Below are 13,582 nucleotides of genomic sequence, written 5' to 3'. Positions count from 1 at the left end.
TCATTTTCCTTCATAGACGACACGTATGGGCTGTATTCCATCTCGGCATTTATCAAAGTCAACCATAGTTCCAACACAACGATGCCATCATCAATCTTTCAAAGAAAGAATAGGGGACGAACGGTGTTAAACCTAGGGTCTACTGTTGGAGCAGTTTCCATATTCTTAATGAGTATATTAAGGATTCACATTTATTATCAGATTCATTTTCCAAACGACCGTCGCACGACCGTTGCACGATCGGTGCACTACCGTCGCACGATTACCGCACCATCGTTGACCGTCACCGCCGATCGCTACCGTAGGACTGCCGTTTAAAGCTCACCAGCCACCACCCCCTCTCGCAGCCAGTGGGCTGTGGGCGGCAATCCTCCGGTAGCAATCGGCAGCGATGATCGAGGGTTGTGCGGCAATCGTGAGCTAGTCGTGCATCGAACGTGCGGCGGTCGTGCGGCCGTCGTGCAGCAGCGAGCGGCAAGCGGCGACCAGCAGTCCGTTAGTAAGAAGAAAAAACAAATCAATACAACAATTTATAAATTTTTACCAACCGCGTTTCTATTCTTTTTCTATTCCAAGAATAGAAATTTTGTATATTTACCAAACATCTTATTTTACTTAGAAATTGTTCCCGGAGTAGAAATAGAAAAAAAAATACTCTTTCTAAAAAGAAATAGTTCCCCGAAATAGAAATGTTGCCATGCGCACCCTAATTTTACTGGATGATAATGGAAATAAAATTTTGTCAGCAATTACCGGCAATCTCTGAGTAAGAAGAAAAAACAAATCAATACAAAAATTTATAAATTTTTATCAACCGTGTTTCTATTCTTTTTCTATTCCAATAATAGAAATTTTGTATAATTACCAAACATCTTATTTTACTTAGAAATTGTTCCCAGTATAAATAGAAAAAGAAAAAAAAAAAACTCCTTCTAAAAAGAAGTAATTCCCCGAAATAGAAATGTTGCCATGCGCATCCTAATTTTACTGAGTGATAATGGAAACGAGATTTGGTCGGCAATTACTGCTGGCAATTCAGTTGTAAGCTTAAACCTTACTGAAGTTGGAAATCTCGTGCTCTACGACAGAAATAATGCCATCGTTTGGTAGTCTTTCTATCACCCTACAAACAGAATTCTTCTTGGATTGGAGCTACGTCCCGGCATGACACTTACCACGCCAACATATTTGCCAAATGAGATGGCGCAGTTCTACACATTCGCCATTAATGATCACATAGGCTTTGTCGCATCTCTAGTGGGAGTCTCTTCTCCCCAAATTTACTACAAAACGAGCAATGTAAGCAAAATGAAGAGCGACAGTGGACAGGTTGCAGCACCTTACAAGAATGAAAGCTTCGGTGAGTTTCATTTCTCCCTACTTTATCGGCTCAGTATATCTGGTTGGATTTTGATAGGCATCTAAAGCGTTATATTTATGATGCGTTCTCCAATCGTTGAAATGAGGATGGCGTGTGGTAGTTATGGCATTTGCTCATTTCCCAGTCAGTGTCAGTGTCCAAAAGAGAACACAAATTGCACAAACATCTTCGTTCTACAGTTACAATCGCAACTTACCTTTCTTATGTGATTCACACAATAACTCTTTCATTGAAATTGCGAATGTCACCGTCTTTACTTCATGGGACGACAATATTAGTGCTGACCTCTCAAACACAACTATGGAGAGTTGCAAGGAAGAGTGTATGAGGAAAGGGTGCTCATGCTCAATGGCACTATTTCGTAATCGAACCAATTTCTTTGGTGGAGACTGCTATTTATTATCAGATTCATTTTCCTTCATAGACAACACATATGGGCTGTATTCCATCTCGGCATTTATCAAAGTCAACCATAGTTCAAACCCACCAATGCCATCATCAATCTTTCAAAAAAAGAATAAGGGACGAACGGTGTTAATCCTAGGGACTACTGTTAGAGCAGTTTCAATGTTCTTAATAAGTATATTTGGGATTCATATTTCAAGTAAGGAGAGAAGAAATACTGTCGAGGATGATGATCCAGACTTACAAAGGCTTCAAATATCTAGATTCTCTTATGAGGACTTGAAGGCCGTGACATGAGATTTCAACATCAAGCTCGGGGAAGGAGGATTTGGTTTGGTGTTTCTAGGAACTTTATGCAACAGCATTAGGATTGCAGTCAAGCGTCTTGATGGTTTTGGTCAAATAAAGAAGTCATTCTTGGCCAAGGCCAGAACTTTGGGCACAATCTATCATGTCAATCTGGTAAGATTACTTGGATTTTGTGCAAATAAATCACATAGGCTTTTAGTCTATGAGTACATGTGCAGTGGTTCTCTTGATAAGTGGATCTTCCAAAATGATCAAGAGTTTGAAGTTGACGTGCGGACCCCTGGAGTGCTATAACTTTGCACAAAGAGACACTTAAGTGCCATAACTTACGAAAGGTACACTTAAGTGCCAAAATCAGAGTAAAATGGATCACTTGAGTGCCAATCCGACCAAAAGGCTTACATGGCATTTTTCCGGCAAAGCAAGCCCAAAACAATGCTATTTTGCATGCTGACGTGACCAAATAATGCAAAACGGCGTCGTTTTGGGCTAACGTGGTAAAAAATATAAAAAATAATTAAATTTAATTTAACATTAAATTTAGTTAAAATTTTAAAAATAATAATTTAAAATTTTAAAAAGCATTAAAAAAAAGGGGAGGGGGGGCGGTGGCCGAGGGCCGAGCCGCCAGCCGTCGCCGGAAGGGCCGGCGACGGAGGGGGAGGGTCGGCCCGGGGTCGCCGCCCCGGTAGCAAGGGATCGCGAGCCCTCGCCACGGATCGGGCGAGGATTGGGCCAAGGGCCATTGCTCGTCGGGGTGACCCCGCGGCGGCGGCCCTTGGCTTAGCTGTGTAAGGGCCGCCGACCCTCGACGGATCCGGGCAAGGGCCGCGACCCTCGCCACTCGCCGGATCCGGGCGGGGGCTACAACCCTCACCGCGCCTTGGCCGGGCGACCCTGCCAACCCTTCCCCCTCCGTCGCCGACCCCCTCCGTCGCCAGCCCTTCCCGGCAATGGCGGGAGGCGTGCCACCTAGGGGTGTGCATTGGACCCGGAACCGCCCGACCGCCCGGAACCGGACCGGAACCGCCCGAACCGGCGGTTCTTGAGGGAACCGGTCCGGTTCCCGGTTCCGTGGGCGGATCCGCCCGCCCGCCCACCCGGACCGGACCAGTACTATTTATAATTAAAAAAAAAAAAAAAGTCGTGAAGCCCCTGCCCCTAATTGCCGAAGCCCTAATTCGCGTTTCTTCTTCTTCAACCTTCGATTCTCTCTGTTCCTTTCCTTCTCTTCGTCTTCGATTCCACGGTTCCACCCCGAGTATCCACGCCGCCGCCGCTGCCTCCTCCGCCACCGTCCGCCCCCTCGCGCCGGTCACCACTCGCCACAACCGCTGCTCCTCCGCCTCTGCAAGAACTCTCGACCGAGCCGGCGAGCCCCTTTTCCGTCACTCAACAAGGTACAAAGCCCTAATTCGCGTCTCATCTCTTGATTCTCTTCCGATTTCTTCCTCGCCTTTGATTATCTCTCTGTTTCTTCCTCAATCTCTTCTCCTCGTCTTCGATTCCTCACCAAGCATCCATGCCGCCGCCGCTGCTCCTCCTCCACCACCGTCCACCCCCTCGCGCCGCCGCTACTCGCCACAACCGCTGCTCCTCCGCCTCGTTGTCCGCCCCCTCGCCGAGGCTCAGGTCCCTTCGTCTTTGATTCCTCCCCGAGCCTCGACGCCGCCGTTGCTCCTCCGCCACCGCTATCCGCCCCTTCGCATTTGTGCAGGTGATTTAATTGTCTACGGCCTTGTATAGTAATGAAAGACTTGCAATTTGTAGTACCTCAGATTTGCTTCTCCCTCCAGCCGCTCTCGGCGTGGAAAGGAGCTTTGCTTCAACCAAAATTGTTTCGCTTTGTTGAAAACCAGAATTTTTGACGTCAAAATCGGTTCCATGGATCCACCCGGGAACCGGACCGGACCAGCGGTCCGGTTCCCGGGTGGATCCATGCAATAAACGGGTGGATCCCGGTTCCGATTTTTCGGAACCGGTCCTTAGCGGGCGGTTCCCGGTTCTAGGTCGGGAACCGCCCGCCCGACCATACACACCCCTAGTGCCATCGCCCCCCCAAAATTTTTAAAATTTTAAAATTATTATTTTTAATATTTTAATTAAATTTAATTTTAAAATTATTATTTTCTAATATTTTAATTGAATTAAATTTTAAATTAAATTAAATTAATTTTTATATTATTTTTTTACCACGTCAGCCCAAAAACGACGCCGTTTTTGTATTATTTGGCTACGTCGGCGTGCAAACCGACGCCGTTTTTGTATTATTTGGCTATGTCAGCGTGCAAAACGGCGTCGTTTTGGGCTCACTTCGCCGGAAAAATGCCACGTCAGCCTTTTGGCCGGACTTTGGCTGGAGTGGCACTTAAGTGATCCGTTTTTCTTCGAATGTGGTACTTAAGTGTACATTTCGTAAGTTATGGCACTTAAGTGTTCCTTTGTGCCAAGTTATGACACTTGAAGCGTTCTTTTGCCGTTTGAAGTTTGTTGGCAAGTGAGGAGAAAGATTATCCTCGACATTGCCAAAGGACTAGCCTATCTCCATGAGGAATGCCGTCAAAAAATAATAATAATAATCCACCTAGACATCATACCCCAAAATATACGTTTGGATGAACATTTTAATGCAAAGTGTCACGTCCCAAATCCCGGCATGCACACATCCTCGATGGTCGAATGAAAACGCGGCATCCCAAGACAAGTTACCGACCCTTTTTTTTTTTTTTTTTTCAATTAAGCACATGCGGAAGCAAATTAAATACAACACTCAGTCAGCAAATTAAATACAATACTCAGTCAACAAATAAACACAGGAATAGTAAAAACAGGGGACAATTTCCTCACCAACTGTTGACCCTATGAAGTCTATTAATTGCAAGCCTCTCATCGGCCACTTTCTATCGACCCTCTCAACAACCTTTAAGGATCAGGGTCACCCTAAACTTCGCTAACGGCAGGACTAGCCAAAAGGTGTCGCACCTCACGCCCACCACATCCACACTCAACAGATCTCCACGCTATGGAAGGCGATTTAGTTTTACCGGGTCCACGGAAAAAAAAATGTGGTCCACAAATACTGCTGGCAAGTCAGTCGTAGGCTTAAACTTGACTGAGGTTGGAAATCTCGTGCTCTATGATAGAAATGACACCATCGTTTGGCAGTCCTTTGATCACCCTACAGACAAAATTCTTCCTGGACAGGAGCTACGTCCTGGCATGAAACTAACAGCAACATCAAGTGCGCCAAATGGGACAACGCGGGTCTACACAGTCACCACCGATGATCAAATAGGCTTTGTTGGATCTGTAAGGGTAGCCAATTCTCCCCAAATTTACTACAAAACAAGCAATGTGAGCAAAATGAAGAGTGACAATGGACAGGTTGGAGCACTTTACAAGAATGGAACCTTCGGTGAGTTTGAATTTTTACCAACATCATTGCCTCAGTTTATCCATCTGCGGCTGGATGGGCATCTGAATCTTTATGTTTATGACGAGCACTCCACTAATTGGATGCCAACGGATCTTCTTAAGGATCGAGTTGATGCTTGCACCTATCCATTCGTGTGTGGAAGTTATGGCATTTGTTCATCTGCCTCTCATGGCTATGATTGTCTGTGTCCAAACGAGACACAGCAAATTGGCGCGAGGGCTTCGTCCTACGGTTGCAGTCGCACCTCCCCATTATCTTGTGATTCACATGATAACACTTTCACAGAAGTTGAGAAGATCACCTCCTTTGCTTTGTCGTACAATAATATTAGTGCAAACATCTCAAACACAACTGTGGAGAGTTGCAAGGAAGAGTGTTTGAAGAAAGGGTGCTCATGCACAATGGCACTATTTCAAAATCAAGCCAATTTTTTTTGGTGGAGACTGCTATTTTCAGATTCATTCTCCCTCATAGACGACTCATACGGGTATATTCCACCTTAGCCTTTATCAAAGTCAACCGTAGTTCAAACACACTGATGCCATTATCAATCTTTCGAAGAAAGAAAAAAGGGGACGAATGGTGTTAATCCTAGGGACTACCATTGGAGCAATTTCGATGTTCTTAATAAGCATATTTGGGATTTATATTTCAAGTAAGGTGAGAAGAAATGATGTCGAGGATGATGATTCGAACTTACCAAGGCTTCAGATAACTAGGTTCCGTTATGAGGACTTGAAGGCCATGACAGGAGATTTCAACATCAAGCTTGGGGAAGGAGGATTTGGCTCAATGTATCTAGGAACTTTACGCAGCAGCATCAGGATTGCAGTCAAGCGCCTTGATGGTTTTGGTCAAATGAAGAAGTCATTCTTGGCCGAGGCGGAAACCATTGGCACTATAAATTATGTCAATCTAGTAAGACTACTCGGATTTTGTGCTGAAAAATCATTTGGGCTTTTAATCTATGAGTACATATGCAATGGTTCTCTTGATAAGTGGATCCACCATAAAGACCAAGAGTTTGACCTCTGTTGGCAAGTGAGGAGAAAGATTATTATTGACATTGCCAAGGGACTGGCCCTATCTCCATGAGGAATGCCATCAGAAAATAATTCACTTAGACATCAAACCCCAAAATATACTGCTAGATGAACATTTCAATGCGAAGCTCTCTGATTTTGGGTTGTCGAAACTAATTGATAAGGACCAAAGCCATGTCATGACGACCATGCGAGGAACACCCGGTTACCTTGCTCCAGAGTGGTTAAACTCTGTTATCACATAAAAGGTAGACGTGTACAGTTTTGGCATTGTCATGTTAGAAGTCCTATGCAGGAGGAAAAATGTGGACCGCTCTTTACCGAGCGAGGAAGTGCATTTGTTGACCCTTTTCAAGTGCAAAGCAGAACAAGAACAACTACTGGAAATGGTTGATAAGTCCAGTGGTGACATGCAACTACATAGTCAAGAAGCTGTCAAGATGATGAAAATTGCAGCATGGTGTTTGCAAGACGATAGCAGCATGAGGCCCCCCATGTCGCAAGTGGTTAAATGCTTGGAGGGCTCAGCTGATACAGAAGATGACTTGAGATACAGCTTCTCAGTTCCTTCCAGTCACGACGATCATAGTGTTGATGATGCTACTCAGCTATTGCCCTCACAATTATCAGGTCCTAGGTGAACAAAACCAGCTTCGGACATAAACTCCAATGCTTAGATGGGGTGACTTATTTTAGTGTTTCTGCCATAGAAGTTTTTTGTCTTGTAGTCGTACTTATGATCCAATAATTTAAAAGAATTTCTAAGTCGCTTGTATTTTCATTTGATTGGTTGAAAGGTCATGGTACAAATAAAGATTCCAACCATAAGTCAGTTTGCAGTAGACAATGCTCAATTCCATCACTCCTCATTCGGATCCAAACACAGAATGGACATCAAGGCAACCATTCTTGTAAGATACCTTTTGTAAATCACCATACTGTTTCTTGTTGTCATGACTACGGTATATGATTTTTCTCATTTCCAAACGAAGGAGAAGGTTGACACAAAGCACTGTGTCCTGTTTGAAGTGTTTCTAGGCCTCATTCATATCAATGGTAGCGTAATATTACTCAGAGAGGTCAACTGCAAATTTTTCTATATCAACTCAACTAACACACTGTAGAAAAAGCAAAACGTTCCTCTAAAAGAAAGAAAGATCGTCTCTCTAAATCAAGATGTGTCACGCATCAGATGTACTCATTAACACTTTGAACACCATAATTTGAGAAGTAGGAAGTCTGTCAGGGATGGATCTGAAACTGTTTATAAAATGGGTTTCTAGTAAAAATTGCTACGACACCCAACTTCAGAGATCTCCCCAATTAATAATTTCAATTCCAGAAGAGAAATAGGTAAATTTGGCAAGAATGGTGTATGTAAATTTCGCCAAAGGAAGGGATTTTCCAGAGGGAAGATGATCTCGCTCTAAATTGGGGAGAGGAATGAAGATTATCCCTGCTTAGAGTGGCTGAATTACAACTACAGGATCTACATTGTTTGACCATTAGAAAAGAACTTTGGCCAACATACAAGGCGAAGATTAAAGCACAGTACAGAGCACATTGTTACTCAGGTGATCATAACAGACCAAACATAGTAAGAAAACTGAGCAACAAGGAGTCGTCAAGGGCTGACATTGACTCGTGGAGTTGTGATCTGAGCTTCTGCCTTCAGATCCTAAGTTATGCAGACGATGACAGAAGTAACCAAGTGGAGACAAGGAAACTCATTACCTTGAGGAGAAATGGGCATGAGTCGCAGACTTTCGGTGAATGAAGCTCAGAACATAATAAGGGATCCATCCAGCCAAGAACGGAATCAGTCCAAGTTTGTAATTTATGGTTTAGCAATCAGGGAGACACGCAATCATGCAAAAACACCATCGAACTCCTGGGGATGGTGCTGTTGCTCTAGTCATAGCATGTGTATCAAAGGAGGCATTTTATTCATCTTCTCAAGCAAAATATGAACAATGCAGTGAAGACATCACAGAGATGGGAAGTCCTTAGAGTTAAGAAAAATGCCTTACTTGCATCCGTCCACTGTCAAGCGAAGGAGGAGTTTCCTGAAGAAGCTGCGACATCAGGGAAGTTGCTGACGACACTAACTTATGCGGCAAGCTCGCGAGAGTTGACGTGCGACGTGGCTGGGCAGAGATTGAATCCGATTCTTCCTCCTGCTCTTTCCCCCTTTTCCCCTCAAAAGAAAGAGAAAGAACAGATTCTTTACTTCATATTGGCTGCATCTTTTTTATCTTCAAAGCACCAGCTACGCCAGAGGAAGAAAAAAAGCAGAGCATCAAAATGGCGGGGGCAGACAGAATCGCTTCGCTCTTTTGAATCAGACACGGACATAAGTTTGACAATGGCAAAAGCAATTGCTACGCACTTATTCCCTCGAGCTTATATCCATCGCATTCGGACGCAGCCTCGAATGCAAAAGCTATAAAATTTCACGCTCGTAAATGTGAAGTGAGCAAGCAAAGGATCATCGGAGTCGACCGTGAACCACGGTTGGCGGAGGCCATGAGTGGCCGCGCAAGTAATTTTGCTCCGGCGCCGGCCCCCGAGCCATCTCAATGGGACTACTTCGATTTTGATCTTCTGAGCGATGATGAGCTTCCGAGTCCGCCTCCGCTTCCACGAGCTCTTTCGTATCGAACGATTCCACCAGTAAGTGAAAAAGCTAAGAGATATACTGGCTTCGCGTGCATAGAATCTGGTGTTTTGAAGCCACGCGTAACAAGTGTTTGGGTAATTGCCTGAGAGAGGCTTGAAGATGAGTGAAACCAGTATGCGTTCGTGCTTTTCATAGTCTTTGTGTGCTGAAATATGCAGGCGCCACCACCGACTCGGCCTTCTGTCCCGGAAAGAGTGATGTCACGGCTAACTCCTTCTCGTTTAGCTGGGAAAGAGCACGCCAGGAGAATCCATAGATCATCTTAGCAATGAGCGGCAGTGCAAGTAATTTCGCTCCGGCGCCAGACCATGAGTCGTCTCCATGGGACTAGTACTCCGGTGTTGCTCCTCTGAGTCCGATTGTGCTTCCACGTGCTGTTTCGTACCGAATGACTCCGCCTGTAAGTACAAAACTGCGGAATATATTGGCTTCGCGCGCCCAATGTGGGGATTTGAAGCCGCACACAACAAGTGTTTGATTAAATGCCTGAGACACGCTCGGGAATGAGTAAAACTAGCACGAGTTCTTGCATTTAATTGTTTTTGTGTGCTGCAACATGTTTTGGCAACAGCGGACGATTTGATCCAGCATGTTGTTTGCAAGATGATTATAGAAAGAGCCCTTCCATGTCTGCAATGGTTAAATGCTCGCAGGGCTTAGTTAGTATAGAAAGCCCAAGTTCTAGCTTCTTATTTCCTTCCAGTCCTAGCAAGCAGATTGTTGACGAAGTTACCCAACCATCAGCCCTTGCAATTATCAGGTCCTAGGTGAAGAAAACTAGTTTCCAGTATAAGCTTGGACGCCTCGATGGACAATTGGATAGCGCTGAGCTTCTAAAATTGTTCACAGTGTTGGGTCAAATGAATTTCATTTGGAACAGAACTTATTTCCCTTATAAGCTCCTGCGGATTAATTCTTTAGGAGCTCTCATTGCATCATTAAACTTTTGCTATCAAGTGTCTTCCTTTCGGATAATGAAATGAACGGGTTAAATGAATTTCATTTGGAAACATTGGAGCTGACTTAATTTCAAATGAAAAAGAGGATGTTGAACCATGGGCAATGGCAGCATTTAAATGGATTATCCAAGTAGAGCATTTTGTTTCTCTGCTTTACGTGCATTGGTTTGTTGTCCTTGAGCAAACACTGAGCCCCCAACGACTAATTTAACGTATTTGAAGATGCTTGCGGACCTGCACAGTTTCCATATGAATCAGCTATATTGAAGCTTTGTGAATATGTCTCGATCCCTTGCGTCTGGGTTAGCCTTGGTATCTCGGGCTTGCCATTTTAATATCAGCGAGGCCCCTTCTGTTTCTGACACAAGACAGGCAACTTGGAATGCTGAGAAGAGACCGCGAAGCAGGTAGAGGGCTGCTATAAGATAGAATATTTTGAGAGAATAGAAATACTACAAGTGTCATAACTTGTATACAGCACTCATACGAGGGTTGTAACTTTTTTTTCTTTTTTTACGACTACTTTAATGCCATAACTTTCAAAACTTTTCAATAATATTCACCTAAGTGCCGAAAACCCAACGTGGCATAGTAGTTATGGTGAATATTTTTAAAAAATTGTAACACTCAAGAGATCGAGAGATAGATTGAAAAGTTATATAGCACTCAAATGATTAGAAGAAAAGTTATGATGTTCAAAAGAGTGTTGTAAAAAGTTATGACAATCTTTTTAACATATTTCAAGCATTCTGCTTTTGCATTTTCGCCATTTTCTTCTTCTCTGCCTTCTCATTTGGCCTCCTACGGGATTTTTTCTTCTTCTTTTTCCTGGTGGGGCAAAAAGATGTATCATGAGACATACTTAAGTTGTCCTGCTCATTGCTAAAGCAGGTTCATATTACTTTCTAGAAGAACTCAATGGCCGATAATCAAGACAGCAAGGTGGCTCATGTTACTTTCTAACCTTAGAAAAATCACTATAGTCCGATACGTCAGGATTAATGAAAAATGTTGTGATCTGACAATAATTTTGATTTAACTAATTAATTTTAGGTCGGTATATTTTTTTAATCGACATAAAACCAATGTCCATGAAAAGTATGTACATTTCGGAAAATGAAACTCCCTAATTGATATTGCATGATCCACAGACTATATAAATCGAGATCATCATCACTTGGACTGTTGTTCATGAGGAACTTGGTTTATATGGTCTAAAGATTATATAATATCTTTTCAGTGTTTTGATTTAATGGAGTACATCAAAAAGGCCAAAAGGTTTTGAACCATTGTTCTCAAGGGGTCGCAATTAGAGATGAGCCATCTGATTGCCGGTAGATGGGTTCCAAGAAAATCACCACCCGATTCACTTGTAAAATACATAGAAAAGTGATTGGGTAATTCCCGTGCAGCTAATGAGATATCCGGCGATTCTAGTTTCAAAGAAGTTCAACCGTTGATGTGCAATCACTTAGAATATAAAAGGAAATACGTGTCTAACTGCATCATTTTTCTGGTAAGGGTGCAATCTTGACCCCATATTTTCCATAGGAAACCAAAATCTCGTCTGGTTTCCACGGCAAATCAAGGATTTTACAACAAATCCCACGAACTAGGATTCCCATAAATTAAAAATATATATGGAAAAAGCAAAAAAAAAAGGAAGAAATCTAATATTATTAATGACCGAAATTCAGATGATCACAAATATGAAATAATATACATTTGATTTAATTCTTGTATAGCAAACTATTTCAATGTGATGATAAACATTTTTTTTAACTGAAAATTTATGAAAGATTGTCAGTTGTGTGAATTTCAAGTTGCTCGCATTGTCCTATATCGTGTTTGATTTAAGTTCGGTTTCTCAATAAATTCATATCGTATTCAAGTCTTTATTTATTTTTTTGGTTATACCCTGTTTTGTATTCATTTTACTTCTTACACCACATAGTAATTTGATTTCTCTTTTCTATTGAACATTAAAATCCAAATCAAGAGAGAAGTAAATTTCTTTTTTTCAAAAAAGGAGGCTAACTTGGGTTTGAGCGTGCAAATAAAAGAATTTGTGTTCTCTGTTAATGAATAAAAAAATTCAAAAGAATTGCCAATCCAATTTATCTATAATATTCGTATACTGGAGGCGAATTTGTAGTAGACGATACCAAGTGAAGTTGGATGGAAAGTGAGTGGAATTTTTAAAATTTTCCCAAAATAAGAAAAGAATATTAAATAAATAAAAAAAGTGACATCGCACGTAGGGAGGATTAATTGGGTACTTAAACAGTTTCGACATTTTATCTCCAGCTTAATAGCGAATACCTTAAGGGACTATCAATCGATGTCCCCATTAAGGAATTAGATCTAGAACGAGCTATCCGACAGTATCAACATTTAATTGAGATATGCAAAAGCCAAACAACAATTATCAAATCATTGTACAACCATAATGAAATGTCATACAATGGCAAATGTATTTCAAAGTCGTAAGATAAAAATTGCGGTTAAAGCAGGCCCAAGAAAGAACCCCGTCTCCATATATTTTAACATAATTGAGATCCTCAGAGTCCGGCTAGGACTTCTATTAATCCTTCGTCATCCAATATGATGAAAGTGGCTGTTATGCTAGCCGCATCAAAATAAAAGCCTCTCCTATTAGTTTTTTGGTAAAAAAAAAAATCATTTATTACCAAACTGATGCATGAAAGGAAATATCAGAGCATGGTTGATAGAGATCATTGCAAGCTTGTCCTTCAAGCGGCTAGTCATTGAATCACACATCACCATCAGTGATAAACACACGCTGAAATCTCTATCTGTAATTATGACTTTTGTCACACCCCGGCCCTCAAACGTGTGCCCATCCCTCACCTGGTCGATTAATAACAACGTCCCAGGACGTATCGCCGACCATTTCATTTAATATGCACATGCAAAAGCATATAATAAAATCCCCAGACAATAAAATAATGTGATAGAAAAGTATGATCAAAAACTTGAAACCGAAAACACCCTCACCCTTATATACATTGCAATTCATTATGCAAATATATACAAGATCAACTACTAAGTCCGGTCCTACTCAAGCTTGTTCAACAACGAAGTCTAAAAACAGGGGTGGGGTTTCAATCTTTCGCTGAGTCCTCATCTAGGTTCTCCTCCTGCTCGACGAACTCTCCTCCTTCCACGTTCCCGCCGGAGCCTACCGCAGCATACTCAGGTGATCCTGGGCCTTCAAGATCGAGAGTCACCAGGTCAATGACCTCTCCACCTCTAGGTTCTGCAATGCCCTATCTATACATTACTTCCAAAGCATATCTAGGCACCTCAAATTCCGTATCGGGCCCACCCTTCATGCCCAGTATTGAT

General features: G+C 42.4%; 1 protein-coding gene, 1 long non-coding RNA gene and 1 pseudogene across 2 annotated transcripts in view; all 3 read left to right on the top strand.

Annotated features, from left to right (window-relative positions):
• LOC120286677 (G-type lectin S-receptor-like serine/threonine-protein kinase SD2-5) overlaps positions 1–766 on the top strand; it is a 2,124-nt gene extending 1,358 nt beyond the window's left edge. The window contains exon 2 of the mRNA XM_039299062.1: positions 747–766. Coding sequence (XP_039154996.1) covers positions 747–766 — 20 coding nt within the window. The remainder of the gene's footprint in view (positions 1–746) is intronic.
• A 4,392-nt stretch (positions 767–5,158) lies between these two features.
• LOC120286676 lies at positions 5,159–7,215 on the top strand (annotated as a pseudogene).
• A 1,509-nt stretch (positions 7,216–8,724) lies between these two features.
• LOC120290580 lies at positions 8,725–10,310 on the top strand. Its single transcript, XR_005548441.1, has 2 exons — positions 8,725–9,247; positions 9,413–10,310. It is a non-coding gene; the product is annotated as an uncharacterized LOC120290580 (long non-coding RNA).
• The last annotated feature ends 3,272 nt before the right edge of the window (positions 10,311–13,582 follow it).

This window comes from Eucalyptus grandis, chromosome 1, assembly GCF_016545825.1.
Source record: "Eucalyptus grandis isolate ANBG69807.140 chromosome 1, ASM1654582v1, whole genome shotgun sequence".
In the NCBI taxonomy this organism is placed as follows: domain Eukaryota; kingdom Viridiplantae; phylum Streptophyta; class Magnoliopsida; order Myrtales; family Myrtaceae; genus Eucalyptus; species Eucalyptus grandis.
Note: the sequence above shows the minus strand (reverse complement) of the source record. Positions and strands in the feature narration are given on the sequence as shown.